General features: G+C 51.8%; 5 protein-coding genes across 5 annotated transcripts; 2 read left to right on the top strand and 3 right to left on the bottom strand.

Moving 5' to 3' along the window:
* Positions 1-4,888: 4,888 nt before the first annotated feature.
* Positions 4,889-8,413, bottom strand: KD926_007542 (putative histone acetyltransferase; the record flags this gene model as incomplete). The annotated part of the gene is made up of 4 exons (XM_053100405.1): positions 4,889-7,521; positions 7,583-7,630; positions 7,723-7,802; positions 7,914-8,413. The coding sequence occupies 4 exons, from the start codon at positions 8,411-8,413 to the stop codon at positions 4,889-4,891; spliced, it is 3,261 nt and encodes a 1,086-aa protein (XP_052955981.1).
* Positions 8,414-9,966: 1,553 nt separating this feature from the next.
* Positions 9,967-11,100, bottom strand: KD926_007541 (arylamine N-acetyltransferase family protein; the record flags this gene model as incomplete). The annotated part of the gene is made up of 3 exons (XM_053100404.1): positions 9,967-10,476; positions 10,588-10,633; positions 10,700-11,100. 3 exons carry the CDS (start codon positions 11,098-11,100, stop codon positions 9,967-9,969), a joined length of 957 nt encoding a protein of 318 aa, XP_052955980.1.
* Positions 11,101-11,683: 583 nt separating this feature from the next.
* Positions 11,684-12,746, top strand: KD926_007540 (RraA family protein; the record flags this gene model as incomplete). The annotated part of the gene is made up of 5 exons (XM_053100402.1): positions 11,684-11,740; positions 11,834-11,909; positions 11,980-12,290; positions 12,401-12,499; positions 12,570-12,746. The coding sequence occupies 5 exons, from the start codon at positions 11,684-11,686 to the stop codon at positions 12,744-12,746; spliced, it is 720 nt and encodes a 239-aa protein (XP_052955979.1).
* Positions 12,747-12,975: 229 nt separating this feature from the next.
* Positions 12,976-14,389, bottom strand: KD926_007539 (3-ketoacyl-coA thiolase peroxisomal A precursor; the record flags this gene model as incomplete). The annotated part of the gene is made up of 2 exons (XM_053100401.1): positions 12,976-13,774; positions 13,848-14,389. 2 exons carry the CDS (start codon positions 14,387-14,389, stop codon positions 12,976-12,978), a joined length of 1,341 nt encoding a protein of 446 aa, XP_052955978.1.
* A 698-nt stretch (positions 14,390-15,087) lies between these two features.
* On the top strand, positions 15,088-15,950 carry KD926_007538 (uncharacterized protein; the record flags this gene model as incomplete). Its single annotated transcript, XM_053100400.1, has 4 exons — positions 15,088-15,195; positions 15,275-15,602; positions 15,698-15,759; positions 15,846-15,950. 4 exons carry the CDS (start codon positions 15,088-15,090, stop codon positions 15,948-15,950), a joined length of 603 nt encoding a protein of 200 aa, XP_052955977.1.
* Between the last annotated feature and the right edge of the window lie 19 nt (positions 15,951-15,969).

Genomic DNA, 15,969 nt, shown 5'->3' with positions numbered 1-15,969 from the left:
CCCCCCCCACCCCACCACCACCCCCCCACCCCCCCCCCCCCACCCCCCCCCCCCCCCCCCCCCCCCCCCCCCCCCCCCCCCCCCCCCCCCAAAGACCCAGTCCACACGATCTGCCTCTAGGGAAATCGATCGTCATTGACGAATGGTCCTGACGAGCTAGCCTTACTTAAAATGGTGTCGGTCATCTTGTTGGACTACGCTGCCTCGCATGCATGATCTGAGGGTGCCTGGAAATCGATGTGGGAATGGGGAAAAGAGAAAAGAAAGGAAGAAAGAAAAAAAAAGACCAAAAAAAAACCCCCCGAGACGAAGGATTGCGTCTTTTCTTTTTTTCCTGTTTCTTTTCTTCTTCTTTTTTTCTTCTTTTTTTCTTTTCCTCCCCCTTCCTTCCCAATAGCGTTGTTGACCATCTCTCCAGATACAGCTTGCTGCATCTTCGATGCATACGGATCCTGGAACTTAATAGGTGGCAGCTGCATCTAGCCGCATCAGCTGCGAAGCTACTGGCATCAGAGGCCCCACAATAATCGTCGGGCAAACATCTAGGGGGAAGAGGGGGAACAACCAGCCATGCAAGACCCCATCGTTCTGTATAGCTGGACACGGTTGTTCGGGGCCTGCATGGTCCCTCCTGACGCAACATAAGACGAGTCAACCGGGATCAGCAAGCAGCGACGGTGTTGGCGATGTTCATGCAAGGGTGAACATTAGATCCTGATTCGTAAGGGACACGGGAGACAGATGGTCATGCCGGAAGAGCGAGGGCTCAATCATCAAATAAATCCTGCATCTTCGGCCGATATTTGTTACCTTATCTGGAGGGTTTCCAGAACGGGTAAAGGAACAACTGAACGAGAGGGGGAAAGAGGTTCGATGAAAGAAGACAGAAAAGAAGGAAATGGAAAATGAAAAAGACAAGAAGAGGAAAGGAAGGAAGGATGACGAGGAAGAAAAAGTCCCAGACCTGCCGCAGCCGCTATGATGGAATCTAGCCGCCCACCAGTCCTTCGCACAACACTAGGAAACAAGTGATATCATCTGAATCAGGAGATTGTGGGATGATCAACACCGACTGGCACACATTCTCATCCTCAATGGCATTAGATATTTTACTTCGCCGGTCTCCTTCCTCCACCCTCGATCAACGCCACCCCGAGGGACCTGTCAGCAAGTTTCCGGATGCTACCATGGCTGACTGCAGCTCGAGAAAATCTCCTGCACCGTCAGATACAAATAATGCCACGTTTCGACAGTGTGCGCTGTGCACTGTGCACTGTTCGGGGCCGGGTCAAAAGCACCAATTTACCCGCGACTCTCATTGATCAACCGGTTGTTGGCGAAAAAAAAAAGAAAGAAAAGAGGGAAGAAAGAAAAGTATGTTATACGTGAGACCCAGAAAAAAAAAAGGCTTCCCGGTTCGTGGCTGAACAGTTCAATTCGCTTCGAACACGCTATTCAGGGCCGGAGTGGATTGGCATGTCAGATTGAAGAAACATCGGATATATTTATTTTCTTACTGCCACGGCCGTTGATCGCCAAGGCAGAGAGGAAGGAACTGAGCGAAACCTGACTAAAGACAAGCGAGGGAAAACAAAAAGAAAAGAAAAACCACTCAAAAAAGGTAAAAAGAGAAAAAGCCAGAAAGTACGAAACTAATCTCCGAAGATCAGTAGGGGGGGAAGATAAGGAGAAAGGTTCCCTTGTCTGAGAAGGAAAAGAAAAAATGAAAAATGAAAAGGAAAGGAAAGAAAAATGCAAAACTAGAAAAATGGAAAAAAATTAAAAAAATTAAAAAAAAAAAAATCTTCTCTTTTGGTCCCTCTACAGCAGCCGGTGGGGAATGGGTGAGATGCACGATGAAGTGTTCGCCGGCCCTTAGCGGTTGCCTTCCCTTCCTTCCCTGACCAGGATGAATCTTAATTGATTCCATAAGGATTTCCAGGACGGAACCAGATCGATCGAGTTCATGACAGCGGGCATTCTCCATGGTGTACCAGACTTTCACAGGCGCTTAATTCTACGCTACAGTTATGCTTATTCGAGCCCTGGTTTGAGTTCCCGTCCCTTGACAGCCCCGGATCCATGGTCTTCTGCTGGCTTTTATTAGGGGTCTTGGATCCTGATCGCCGATCCCTCGACATTCCCGTCCTGGGCCTGACAGTTCCACGGTCGACCACCTTGGTTCGCGGTTCCAGTCCAAATCAAAATCAGATAAGCTTGTCGGCCTTGATACAATCTGCTCAAGTATCGGCATGAACCCGATCACCACTCGTTCAGAATTCCGATTTTCAATCCGCCAGGAGAGCGGGTTGCACAAAATGGCCACTTTCTAGACGGATCCACTTCAGTACCTAGGACCACAAAAGAGAACAGAAAAATAGAATTAATTAGCCGGAAGGAAGGGAAGGAAAAAAAAAAAAAAAAAAAAAAAAAGAGAAAGAAAAATAGAAAGAAAAATGGCGCGTCGAAACAACGAAGGAGACGATTCCTGATAGATCAGATTCTGCCCTATCGCGTCAATTAGAATCAATACGGAGTAGGCATCCGGCCACAAAGGATCGGAGAATGCCACAGAAAATTAGGTGAATCACAAAACCCGGGTTCAATCGGTCGAACATGCTTGCATTATTAACTCCTAATATTCTGGCACCAGCGTAACGGCAGTCGTCCAGACTCAATAACATCGCCTACTGTATATACAGGCAGCATTCCTTCCGCCACAGGACCAGAGTACGGAGTACTCAATAGAATCAATAATATTCTGCATGTTCAGCAGTGGGACAATCCGATCTCGGTCTTTGAATTGAATCCAAATCCCTTTCTTCCATTTTTCAGCTTTCAGCCTCGATGGACCTCCCTCGCGAGTGGCCATTTCTAAACCCCGGGAATTGCCATGCATTGCTACCAGAAGTACGTATATACAGGTCGTCGCCATATGGACATCGTCATCGTCTCTAGCGTGCCACATCTGATCTCGCTTCTGCTCGGCTTCGGCTTTCATGATCTTCGTCCGTCGAGTTCATCCTGTCGACTCCCTACGGCGTACATACTACATACCACACTACGGAGACATACATCGTACAAATCTACATTGGATTACGCAGGATTCCCCGTGGCTCCACTCATCTATCCTGGCATGATCCTGCCGTGTGTGTACATACATACGGTGTACGTCTATCCACGCTTGTGTCGCATTCGACGTGTCTACACCGAGCATAAAGTACTATTCTCTGTGTACATAAACGGAATAAATAATAATACATCCCACCACGCCACACCAACCATCTCAACTCTGGACGGAGTATATCCACCACCAGGTCGGTAGGTCTCCCACTAAGCCCTCCACCCCTCCCCTGCATGCATCAGACACCATCGTTTCCTGGTTCTCGTCATCTGCACCTACTGCGTAGTCTCGATGGCCCAAGATTATTTTCTTTCCTTTTTCTTTTTTCCTCCTGCTCTTCCCCCTTTGACCCCTCCCCTTGGATACATTATTAATTCTATCTCGTAATTTGATTTAATTTTATCCTACTCTGTACTTTGTTATCCTCTATTTTCCCTTTTCTGTCTTTCCATTTTTTTCCTCGGTATCCTCGTTTCTCTCCCTGCCCAGGCCCCAATAGTGACGACATGCATTTACACAAAGTCTAGACCGACCCGACCCGACCCGACCCAAACCGACCCAAACCCAACCAAACAAATGCATCTACCATGGTTATCCATGGATGCAAATAATAAACCAAACCAGCCCTGATTTTTGTATTTACTTGTTTATTTACCTAGGTACCTTTTTATGCCGCCCTCTCTCTTTCCCTAATCTCTACTCCATAGTTACATCTAATAACCAAACCAATTAATTAACTAATAATAAAAAGGACCGAGTCTATAGTTCTATTAAGTTCCACACATACAACGAATGAAAGGACCACTAACAAGGAAAATGATAGATCAGATATGTCGTATGACAGACAACCTACCCACCGACCGACCACGACTCAGATTGACAGAGAAGACATGCGAGCGATCTACTCCATATGCTCTATACCGTGTATGTACTATGTACTGTATGTACATCCCCCCCGCCTCGTTCCACCGAATATCTGTCTGCTTTGCTGCCTTGGGTTGCGATGCAGAAGTACATACATCTGGTTTGGCCGTTTGAGGCTACACAGCATGTCATACTCCGTACTCCGTACTTGCTCTTCTTCGACTGGAATGACAAATAAACTGTAGTATTCTGCATAAACTATCTATCATGTGCTCGAGAGAAAACTACCTAACTCATAGAGAGCAGGGACAATAACTAATGGGCCAGTTAAAAATGATTGCATCCACTCGGAAACATCTTGATTCCCATACCTAATACATAGAACGCTAAACATCAACATTATGAGGATTCCTCCCAGTGCATCAAATCAAACATCCTAGAGGGCCGAGAAGGAAAAATAAACATGGGACCTCTAAAAGACGGGGATAACAGAAGAGAAAGGAACACTGGGCAGTAAGTAAAAAGCAACAACGTCTCGAAGAATAATCAGCAAGGTCCTTTCTGTGGGACGGTCAGACCGATTGGTTCATGAAAGGTCGCATCAAATGATAGCCAGAAAGCCAGATGAAAATAAAACTCCAAAAATCCCGCCTACTCCTTGCTTGAAAACAGTAAGATCAGCAAAAGCCAAAGAAAAATTGCCAAGTCATGAAAGGTATCCCATCAGGGAGAATGAACCGGATAAAAATAGAGGAGAAAAATCGAATCCCGACAGAAAGAAACACGGTAACGCCCAGTTCAAAAAGCCACGAGAGGTCCATTTTAGGCATCGATAGTACTTTTCCGCTGCTCACTCTTTCATCTTGTCTAAATGAGCAGTGAGCTTTGGTACCGCAAGAATCACGCCTCCATGACTGCATCCCCGTCTCGATCAGTGCCGTTCAGCCCGACCTGGTCAATGTCCACGCCATTTGTCTGGTGGGCATTTGGTGGGCTGTCGGCAGGGAGGATAACTTCGAGCTGCTCCACAATGGACTTTCGGTTCACAGATCTGGTGAGCTTTGCATGACTATTGGCACCCTTGCCTTTGGATGGGGTCGTGGGACCGGGCGCGGGAGTCCCTGTGCTCTCCACTGGGCCATCGCCTGGTGTCTCGGTTCCATTGGTGTTGACTAGCTCTTCTCCCCCTTTCATATGACTTGTTCCTGCCTCTAATGCAGGTGTCGCCGTCTCCAATTTGGATTCGGGATCTGGTTCCTCTCCGGCAGTCATCTCTTCCAAGTGGTCGGTGTCAACCCCATTGGTGATGACGTCCACCTGCTCCGCGGCAGGGAAATCCGCGAGTATTGCGCTGCGACCCCGCCTGACGCTCGACGGATTAGCGGTCGGGGTCGCCGAGCTTAAGACGGAAGATCTCTTAGGCGTGCTGCGGCCACTAGTCCGGGCCGTTGTTGGTGTGACCGTTACTTTGCCGTAGGTGGTCTTGCTGCCGAAGGGTCGGCCTGGACGTCGTTTCAACACAGGCGCTTGGACAGGCGGATAGATTTCAAATCGCCAGGCGGGAATATCGCTGGCGGGAGTTGTTTCTGCAGGTGGGTTGAGGTCGGCAGAAGTGGTGCTTTCATGACGAAAGCCGTTAACATTGGAAAGCACGTTCGTTGGCGGGGGTCCGGCTGGCTCGGTGAAGATCTCCGCCGGCTCAGTCTGCTTGGCACCGTTGACTGCGAGAGTCGATACCTCGCCATTCGGCTTGAATTGCTGCTCTTCGTCATTTCCCGATTCTTTCGCATCCTCGACTTCGTCATCCTCCTCCTCTTCTTCTTCCTCCTCCAGCCCCTCTCGTGGGGCGACCGCATGGAGGGGAGCCCGGTCAAATTGCGATTGATTGCTTCGGCCCATGACATACGGAGTCCAAACCAAGGCGTCGGGGTTCAGCTGCACATAGCCTTTGCTTTCCCAGTTGCGAATACACTCTTCGAAGTAGTTGAAGTCGAGACGTAGAGCATAAGTCTTCGTGACCGGGTCTCGGACGAGGGCGCGCAGAGCTTCTAGGCCGGACACAATGTCATCCGCCGTCATGCCCGTGCGCTCGGAGAGATCCACTATACTGAGTGGTTTCGTCTGGTCACGCAGTTTGTAGGACAAAATGAGACGCCAGTAGTTTCGATAGGAGACAAGGCCCATATCGGAGAGCGGTTTCTCCGGTGAGCCTGTCTTGCCCTCGATGCGCGTGAGGAGGTAGGAGAAGTCGATGAGAAGATTTCCGTAGCCTTTGCGCTGGTGAATAGGTAAGGTGAGAATACAGGAAACGTTGTTTGCCGAGCTCGGCCGTTTCTCTTTGCTAAAATAACCCACAAAATGACAACCCAGGTCATCATACTCAGTCATGACATAGAAGAGGAAGGGTTCAACGTCATAGTAGAGCGTTTTGGACCCGAGGAACAGCTTGGCAAGCAGGCAGAGGTTCTGGCAATACACGGGGTTCTTGCGCCCGTCCACTTCAAAGATGGAGATGGAACCATGGCGGTAAATTTCATCACCAGGAGGATGCTTCGCTGGGCATTTGAGTTTGTGGCGCCAGGCGACATAGTCGGAGTTCATGTATTTCAAGCAGAACTCGCAGATGAACAGAACTCGATTGCGGCTGTACTCCTCGGGATACGGCGCGGCGTACCAAGTTTCGATCTCGTATCCACCGAAGTTGATGCATTTGATCTTGGACGGAGGACCCGAGACCTTCTGCGATGCGTGTTGGAAGGGCTCGCCATTACTTTCAGCCTCCATGGCTCGTAGTTGCCATTCCTCCTCGGCTTTTTGACGCGCTGCTTCAAATCTTTCGCGGTCCGCGTGCATCGGCAGAGTCTTGGTTGTGTCAGCATCAGCTTCCGATAAAATCCCACCGTAAGGTTTGGACTTCGATTCGTCGGTCTCGCGGTCGTTGAACGAATAGAACGGCGATACGTAGGAGGTTGATGTGATTGGTGCGAAATGAGCCTGGGCCTCATGCACGACAGGCGGTGGTTTGGGAGTTTTCCGAGTCTTAATCTGAGATCTGCTGCGAGAGTTGAGGATTTTAGAAAGTTTGGCCTCGTTGAGGCGAAAAGCCATAACTAGTCGCCCAAACTGCTTCAATAATACACGACAGGCGTCCTTCTCACCCGCGCGCGTGCGTCGAGAGCGAGTGCGAACAGGAGACTGCGTGCCTGAGATCTCGGGCATCGGGTCCCTCGAGTCGGCGCGCTCGGGCCGCAGCGACTGCCGCTGTCTCTTCCGAAGCACCGGGGTATGTTCAGGAGCATCGACCGACGAAGCTTTCCGCTTCCGCAGCGAGCGTGAGCTATTCAGAAGATCGTCGGTGACATTTACAGTATTGAAGATGGAGTGGAATCCCGAGCCTTCCTCCCCGACATGCGCCGGTAAAAGCTCTTTGCTCATGTTCTTGGGGCCCAGCTTTCGCTGATGGGAGCCAGGCTCAATAGTTCCCGGTTGCAGATTTTCGCGCACGCACGGAAGACATCTCCAAAAGTTCGAGTCTAGATTGTAAGTTAGCACGAGAACCTCTGATTTGAGATTAATGTTGAAAATAGGACACACCTTCTGCATCATCTAATGCACCTTGCTCGCGGGCACATTGCCGATGTGCTGTAGGGTACCGAGTTAGTAAAGATCGCCGTCGACACAAGTCTGAAGCTTGCTAGGTCAAGTCTTAGAAGGACCCGCATATACCAACTTACAGTGATCGCCACAGACTGTACATGATAAATATTCCTCAAACTCCTCACTCGGATCGTTATCCTCGTCCTGGTGACAAAACCTGCACCAAACTTATCAGAACGGCACGTTTGGGGGCTTTCCGATAGACCAGCATCCGATGACTAGCTGATTGCCCAGTTCTCCAACAACAAAACAAACAAAGAGTACTTACACGCAGTTCCCTCGCGTCGTGTTGTTATCCGCCTCCCCATCCTCATTCTCATTACTCCCTTCTTCCCAATCATCGTCCACATCAGACTCCTGGTGACTATTTGACGACGAGCTCGAGGAATCGCTGTCGCTTTGGTTTTCGAATGCCGGATCGGCGTCGGCAGAACCCGCCGCCAAGTCCTCGTGGCCGGGCGAAGGCACACCCTCCGGCAGCTTGACAGCACCCACAGGCTCGGTGTCATCAATCTCCCCTTCCAGGTGTAGCTCGGTATCGGGTACCCCTTCCGCATCTGCTACCTCTCCGGGGCCAAATTTCTCGGTATCCGCGGCCTCTTCCCCTGAATATGCCCGGTGCACAGCGTCCTGGAGCTGTTGGTCCATGTGGTATAGGTCGGCGCCCTCTTCCTCTTCCTCCCCCTCGGCGTCTTGGTCACTATCCACCACGTCTGCGGGCGGTCTCATCTCGGTATCATGGTCGGCCGGCGGCACGGTTGCCGGCATGGTGTAGGTCACTGTGCTCGCCAGGTTGTGCGGCTCTCGACGTGCCTCGATAAGGTAGATGGTTTAGTTTTATAGTAAAATGACAACGGCCAAAGGCCCGATGACGGTTTTGAGGTCAGGCGATTCAGGGCTCCCCGTTAAAATAGACAATCATCTGGCGCCGCATGCAACGGGCATCGGGGACATGAGCGACTGGTCGTTGGACACAAGAGATGCGGCACAATGACAGGCGCACAAGAGATTTAGATCGAAATCAACCAGAATTTTTAAGATACGTTTCCCCCTGAAGAAGGCGCAAGCCAAGTAAGAGTCAGTAAAGGAAGGAAGCTGAAAGGCCAAGAGAAAGGGTGATTGATTTGGGGGGAGAGGAGGAAGGTAGAGGAACAATGGCAAACAACGCGTGGCAGGAAGACACGAGATGCATACCCCATAGACCAGGAGGTTAGCAATAGACAGTCGAAATGAAGCGAACGCGTCGATCAGCGGCGGAAGCGACGTCCGAGGCCTTATCCAGCTCCAGCGTCCAGACTCTAGAGCAATCGACCTGTCGCCCCTTCTGCGAGGTTGACGGAGGCGGCTGACTCAGCCGGCTGGACCCCCGGTCGCGGGCTAAACCGCTTCGGGTGCCATCCGGACCTCGATTCCCGCGAGTCTCTCATTTGATCTCTCTCTCTCTCTCTCCTCTGGTCTCCACGCTCGTTGCGCTTGCCTTTCCTCCCCCCTCACTCTTCACTTCTTTTCACAATGGGCGTTCCATTCGAGGCTTTGCTCCCTTATGGGATCATCATCGGCGTACGTTGACTCCCATCCTCAATCCCTCCTCTCCCGTGGACCCTCAACGGTCCAATCATTCGCCGGAGGTTACCAATTCACTAACGATCGAGATGCGCACGATAGTTTATGGGCGTCACCGGTGCCGGTCTCACCGCCGTCAAGTACTGGTCGAACGAAGGCAAGACCGCTCGCTGGAACCGGGATCTGTGGGATAGAGTAAGTTGATCGGCTGTTCCCTGCAAATCGGACCAGTTTGGCTAACCTCCACACAGCAAAGTATGTGACCTTTCCCGGCGCCATGTTACCAATTGAACCCTCCCCTCTCCAGAATCGCCTGTCCCGTTCTTCCAAACACCAGAAATCATGTGGAAGCTAACCGCTCGTGTCCGAACCTACAGTGATGGAGAGAGATCTTAGAATGACGGGAACCCCGCGAGGTCAATCAAGCAATGCGGTGGCCCCCAAGGGATTCGAGCTCAGCAATCCCTGGAAGGTATGGGCTGTTATAACCTGCGGCAACGTGGCGGAAGAAGAGAATCAGCATGCTAACGACCGTGTTCCAGCTTGAAAAACGGATCTACTAGGCCGGATCGACATGGGTCGATGTTCGGCGTTATGTCCTTGTCCACGTTGTCATTCTGTTCAGCCGCAATTTTCCTTGAATTTTCTTGAAATACATATCCACAAGCTCTAGAAGAAATTCTATCTGTACAACACTCTTCCATCCAAGACCCGGACCTCCTGGGTAGATCTAACTCACCCCTCACCAAAACCGTCTACTATTTAATCTGGGACACCAACCCCTGGATCCCCTCCACCTCGTCATCTCGGAAGTGCAAACCAAACCACTTCCCCAGCGCAGCGACGCGATCCTGCTCGGTCTCAAACGTAGCCACCACCTCTGTCTGCCCCTGCACTCTCTTCTTGACCTCCTTCCCGGCCAGAACATACAGCCCCCGCGGCTGGGTGCCCGTCTCCTCGTCCAGGATGACGCGCGTGCAGACGAGACTCTGCGTAAACCAACTGTTGCGCCCCGTGCTGGTGGCATAGTTCATGACGCCGAAGTCCTGCGGCAGAAACTCCACCTCCGAGAACGAGTAGTGCGGCAGCCACTCGCCGTCCGGCGTGTATCGGATCTGGTAGATCCAGACCTTCTGCGTCTTGTCTACGAACTCCGGTAGACTATCGCGGATTAGTCGCGACTCCGAGGGCGCGATGCAGGTGGACACGACGTCCTCCTCGAGAGGCAAGGGACTGGTCGGTCCGTTGTTGCCGAACCCTACGTCCACCTTGATCGTAGTGTTAATTTAGTTCGTTTAGATGGTCATGGCCAGGAATGATAGAAGTAAAAAGAAAAGAAAGAGAGAGGGAAAGAGAAAGAGAAAGAGAAAACCACTTACCATGTACTTCTTCCCATCAATCGTCACAATCAGAATCATATGTCCCCTAAATGCCCGTGATAATCAGCCCACTGCCATACAAGGTAATCTCCGCACTCCACATGGCACACACAGCGCAAAGAACCTCTCCTTCCCCGGATTCCGATTCGCCCCGGCCGCAACCTCACAAACCCTCCCGCCGGTCGGATACACCGTAAAGCCCAAGGAGCGCAAGACGCCGTAGAACAGGTTCGTGTTCTCCATACAGTAGCCGTCCAGGCAGCGATGGACCAGCTTATCAAAGACGGCCGTCGGGTGGATGGAGATGGCCTTGTGCTGGGAATAATGCAGCGCCGAACTGCCCCATGGGATGGCGCCCAGGTGACGGCGTTGCAGCTCGGTCAGGGCCGCCAGGGCGTCTGTGGCGATGGCCTGCTGCGCATATTGGAGGCGGGTGGCGTTGGCGGGTTCGGGATATTGAATGCGCTCGAGATATAGATTGAGTTGGTCGGGGGTGTACTGGGGAGAAGACATTTTCGGTAGTGTGTATGTACGATGTCAGAAGTTAATTGGAATGAAAAGAAAGGGTCTGGTGGATACTCTGGGATCCGTGGGGACCAAGGACACTAAAGAAGAGCCACCAGAATCGTCTAGAGCGTCTATTCTGAATCAGAAGTCGAACTGCGCTTAGTTACGGAGTACTACTAGTTACTCACTAACTATTTATCAGTTATTCCTGACTACTAACTAACTACTTCTTACTTCTACGGACCAGAATTGCATGTCATTCAGATTAGCCCTCACTGAAGGCATGTCCAGGCCTCGCATAGTTAATAATCAGGACTCATCAGTCCATTGCTAACTAATAAATCGGAACAAATATAGTAATGATAATAAAGATAGTTAATTCTCCGCTCCTCCAAATTAAAAGAATTAAAGAATTCAATAAACTTAATCCGCGGGTTCCTGAATCGACCGGCCGATGATGTCAACGCTTTTCTCCGATCCTCGGTTATTCAACCTCAGGCAGTACAACAAATGCATCGTAGTCTAATTCCACTTCATATCCTTTCTTTCCCATAATCGCTTCATTCCCGCGATCTCTCCCACATGTACCATGGCCACTACAATCCAGCAGAAGATCGATGCGCTACGGGCGTATTCCGCCTGCGATGTATGCAACTACCGTTCCTCTTCCTTTCCCCCTCCATCCGTATGCTCTACATAGTGACTCCAAGAACCTATATACTAAACATACCATCCTCAGGTCTCCGATGCGCTCCTCAAACTCCAAAAGCCACCTCCAGGAACCACCCCTAGAGCAGGCCACCTCGCAGACTTCAGTAAGTACTTAGTACCTACCCATGACCCCCTCCTTCTTCTAGGTATGTCAATATTAACCAAACCATCCAGCCCCCTTCTCCCCCACCCTGGGCCGCAACAGCACCTCCCCCAAGATCATAGCCCCAGCATCCACCTTCAAATTCATCCCCAAAGCATCCTCCGACGTCGACGCGTCCGACGCGCACGGCTTCCCGGCAGGCACGCACTGGGTCGACTGGGCGCAGGCGGACACCGTCGCGGTGGTGGAGCAGCCACCGGACCAGCACTGCGCCGTGGTGGGCGGGATCATGGCGGTTCGGATGAAGGCGTTAGGCGTGCAGGGCGTCGTCGTGAACGGACGGATCCGGGATCTGGAGGAGATGAGGTGGTGTGGGATTTCGGTATGTTTTCTTTAATTTTTAATTTTTTTTCCTTTCTGTCTTTCTGTATTACATTGGCTATTGTGGACTACATAACTTCTCACTGTCTCTGCTATCTCTAATAATGATAGGTCTGGGCACACGGAACCTCGACCGTCGGTACTGCGGCACAGGCAAAGCCAGGGGCGAGAAATGTGCCGGTCAATCTGGGTGGTGTGGTGGTGTCTCCGGTACGTCTCTTTCTCACCCCTATGTTATGATGGTGGTAGGTATGTATGGAACTGACCGTGACGTTCCCAGGGCGATGTCATCTTCTGCGATCCACTAGAAGGCGTGGTTGCCATTCCGCGGGACCTGCTGGACCCGGTGCTGGAGTTGATGCCAAAGCTGGTGGCCATGGATGATCGGGTCAAGGAGGCGGTGGTGCAGGGGTCCAGCGTATTTGATGCTTTTCAGAAGTTTCGGACGAAGATTTAATTTGGTTTAATTTAAATTAATAGGTTATACAGTGTGGGATATTCCGATGGATTCATAGCGATGAGACATTGTATCGCACTCATGATTGATTTCATATCGTCAATTTAAAACTAAAGTACATGAAGAACCGTCATGTGTATATAAATCGCTGCACTAGAAACCGAAGAGGGAAAAAGAAAAGAGAAGAGAAAAGACATGGGGAGAAAGAAAAGGTTGAGCATATACAGTTTTACTCGCGAACCCAGACAGCAGCCATACCCATTCCGGTACCGACACACATGCTGGTGACACCAATCTTCTTGTCGGTGCGCTTCAGCTCCGTCAGCAGCGTGCTGATCTGGCGCGAGCCCGTGCAGCCCAGCGGGTGGCCAAAGGCGATGGCACCTCCCTTGGGGTTGATCTTCTCCTTGGGCAAGCCCAGTTCGTTGGCGCACCACACACACTGGGAAGCGAAGGCCTCGTTGATCTCGTAGATATCAACGTCCTCCTTGGTGATGCCGGCCTTCTCGAGCGCCACGGGGATGGCCTTCCAGGGTCCGATACCCATGAGCAGGGGCTTCACGCCGACCACGCTGGCCGCCACGTACTTGCCGATGATCTTCTGGCCCAGGCGCTCGGCGGTGGACCGCTTCATCAGCAAGACGGCGGCGGCACCGTCGGAGATCTGGGACGCATTTCCGGCGTGGATGGAACCATCCTTGGCAAAAGCGGGACGGATCTTACCCAGAGACTCGGCGGTCATGCCGTCCCGGATACCATCGTCGGCCTTGACGGTGATAGTCTTCTCTTCGCCAGACTTGGGGTCGGTCCACTTGACCTCGAGGGGAGCGATCTCTTCATTGAACAGGCCGGCCTTCTGGGCCTTGACGGCCTTCTGGTAGGAAGAAGCGGCGAAAGCGTCTTGCTCGGCACGAGAGATCTTGCGGTCCTTGGCCATCTGCTCCGACAGAACGCCCATGGGGACCTTGCAGTTGGCAGACTCGGGGTGGTTCTCGAGAAGATCCGAGAACTCGGTAACAGCGCCGGGTCTGCGAATAGAGGAGACATTGTCAGTATTCCAATCAAGACCAGGGAAGGCTGAGCGTCGGCATCATGGCTTACCCGTATTGAGAAGACATGCTCTCCACACCCGCGCCGATACCGACTTCGATCATATCTGACTTCAGCGCGTTGGCAATGTCCACAATAGCCTGCAGACCGCTGGAGCATTGACGGTTCAAGCTGCGCACGGCCGTCGACTCGGGGAAGCCAGCCACCAGGGCGGCCGCACGGAATTCAGTGGCACCGCCACCGGGGGGAAGGACAGAGCCGACGGCAACGTCGTTGACAGCACTAGGGTCGATGCCACTCTTGTCGATCACGGCCTTGAACACGCCCGTCAACAGATCGGCGGCCGCCGTGTCCTTGAAACCGCCCTTTCCACCCTTGGTCAGAGCGGTACGCAGAGCGCATGTGACAACGATATCGTCGGGGTGTTTCTCGGTGATGCCGGCGACGCCCTTCTTGCCACCAGGGCCGAAGTGGGAAGCCACCTGGGTCAAACGTTGCTGTGCTAAAAGACGGAGACCAGTTAGATGATACTGCGAAGGCCATACATATCCATACTCCACATTCCGTAGGACGAGCGACTTACCAGAAGACATGACGTCAATATATTGAGCTCGACTAAACAGAGAGGGTATAACAGTAGAAGATAGAAGTCAAGTCAGTTCGAGATCGCAGAAAAGGAGCAACAGGAACCCTCTTTATAAGCCAAACCCGGGGCAGCGAAACGTGGAGTAGAGGGATATCCACTCGGTCGGTCGTGTTGCCTTTTTGTACGCTCTTCCCCGGTCCTGTGAAAGTGCCGAGGTCCAGCCGCATCATCGTTGTTCCGTGGGTCAAAGTCACGGGACCTGCGGCTGTTGCGCAGATTTCATGTGAAGAAAGACAGATGATTAATCGATTTCAGGGACGAGGGTTTATCTTGTGATCGATGATGCTCGGGATTCGGTTGGAGACGGCAACGTGGGCAGTGCCATGTTCCATGTGGAGCTGTATATTAACCTGAAGGCGTCTGAAGGTAGCCCTGGAGTGAGAGGTAGAGCATGCTACATTCCACCAGCCAGATAAATTCTGAAAAGAGCACTCTAAAATGATCTCCTATAAGCTATTTAGATAGAGCTTGATAGTGAACGAGTTTCTGCCGTAAAATGTAGGCCAGAACAATGCCCTTGTCGGGAGGTCATGTGAATCCCGCGCATCCGCAACTTTTCCCGATTTGTCGCAACAGGGAAATCCTCCGCTTTTCTCCAACGATCACAGCGTCTCGAGTCCACCACCATTTTCTCTAATGCATTCAATGCGCCTCGCCAGCAGGCTTCCCTCCGCCTTTACAGCGGCGCCGCGAGCCTCGACCATCGCGCCATGGAGAACCCCCGGCACCGGAGTACTCCCATCGCAAATTCATGTACGCATTTTACCTTATCGTCAAGCTCAGGCCTAAGTTCAAGCTCAAGCTCACCACACCCCTCCTTCCTATCTAATAGAACCAAACCCCTCTCCTATCCTCTCTGCGCCGTGAATTTTCCCAAACGTTACCCACCTTCTCCTCTCCCTTCCGCCTATCGACCAACAATGGCCCCGCCGAGCACTCCTCGCCATCGCAGACAGAATACGAAATAAACGACCCCAACGATCCGCTCTCTCAGTACAGTCAATACAAACCGAAGCGCCAATGGCCTCCCGACATGTCCAAACTCTCCCCGAAACACCAGTTCCGGCTCGAGCGCAAGTACCGGCGGCGCGCAGCGCTCAAGTTCGCCCGCCCAAAGTGGATGAAGGCGACCAAGTTGGTGCAGTGGGGTGTTATAGGGTGTAAGTGTTGCTTTTCCCTGCTTTGTCCTACTGGGTTCACGGGGGAATGTTTATGTTTGTACGTGGAAGATGGTACTGACAGTTGGCCGTTCTAGTTGTTTTGGTATATGCGACACTCTTTATGGAGTGGGATGACAAGGGAAGTCCGTTTGATGAGGTGAGTATCTTTCTCTGTCTCTCTCTCTCCCATGTGGAAGATTGGGCTATTTCATGAGGCCAGACCGCTGACTTAACGTGCTGCAGTTCCGAAGGACTTTCTTTGCCGGTGTCAAGGGCGCCTTCTCACCTCCTCCCCCTCCAGGACCAGTCCGAAAATCCGACGACACGGCAGCCACCAAGGAGCAGTAGACTATACACATGATACCAC

Source organism: Aspergillus affinis (assembly GCF_023601865.1).
Source record: "Aspergillus affinis strain CMG 70 chromosome Unknown NODE_44_length_242547_cov_84_751050, whole genome shotgun sequence".
NCBI classification, from domain to species: domain Eukaryota; kingdom Fungi; phylum Ascomycota; class Eurotiomycetes; order Eurotiales; family Aspergillaceae; genus Aspergillus; species Aspergillus affinis.
Note: the sequence above shows the minus strand (reverse complement) of the source record. Positions and strands in the feature narration are given on the sequence as shown.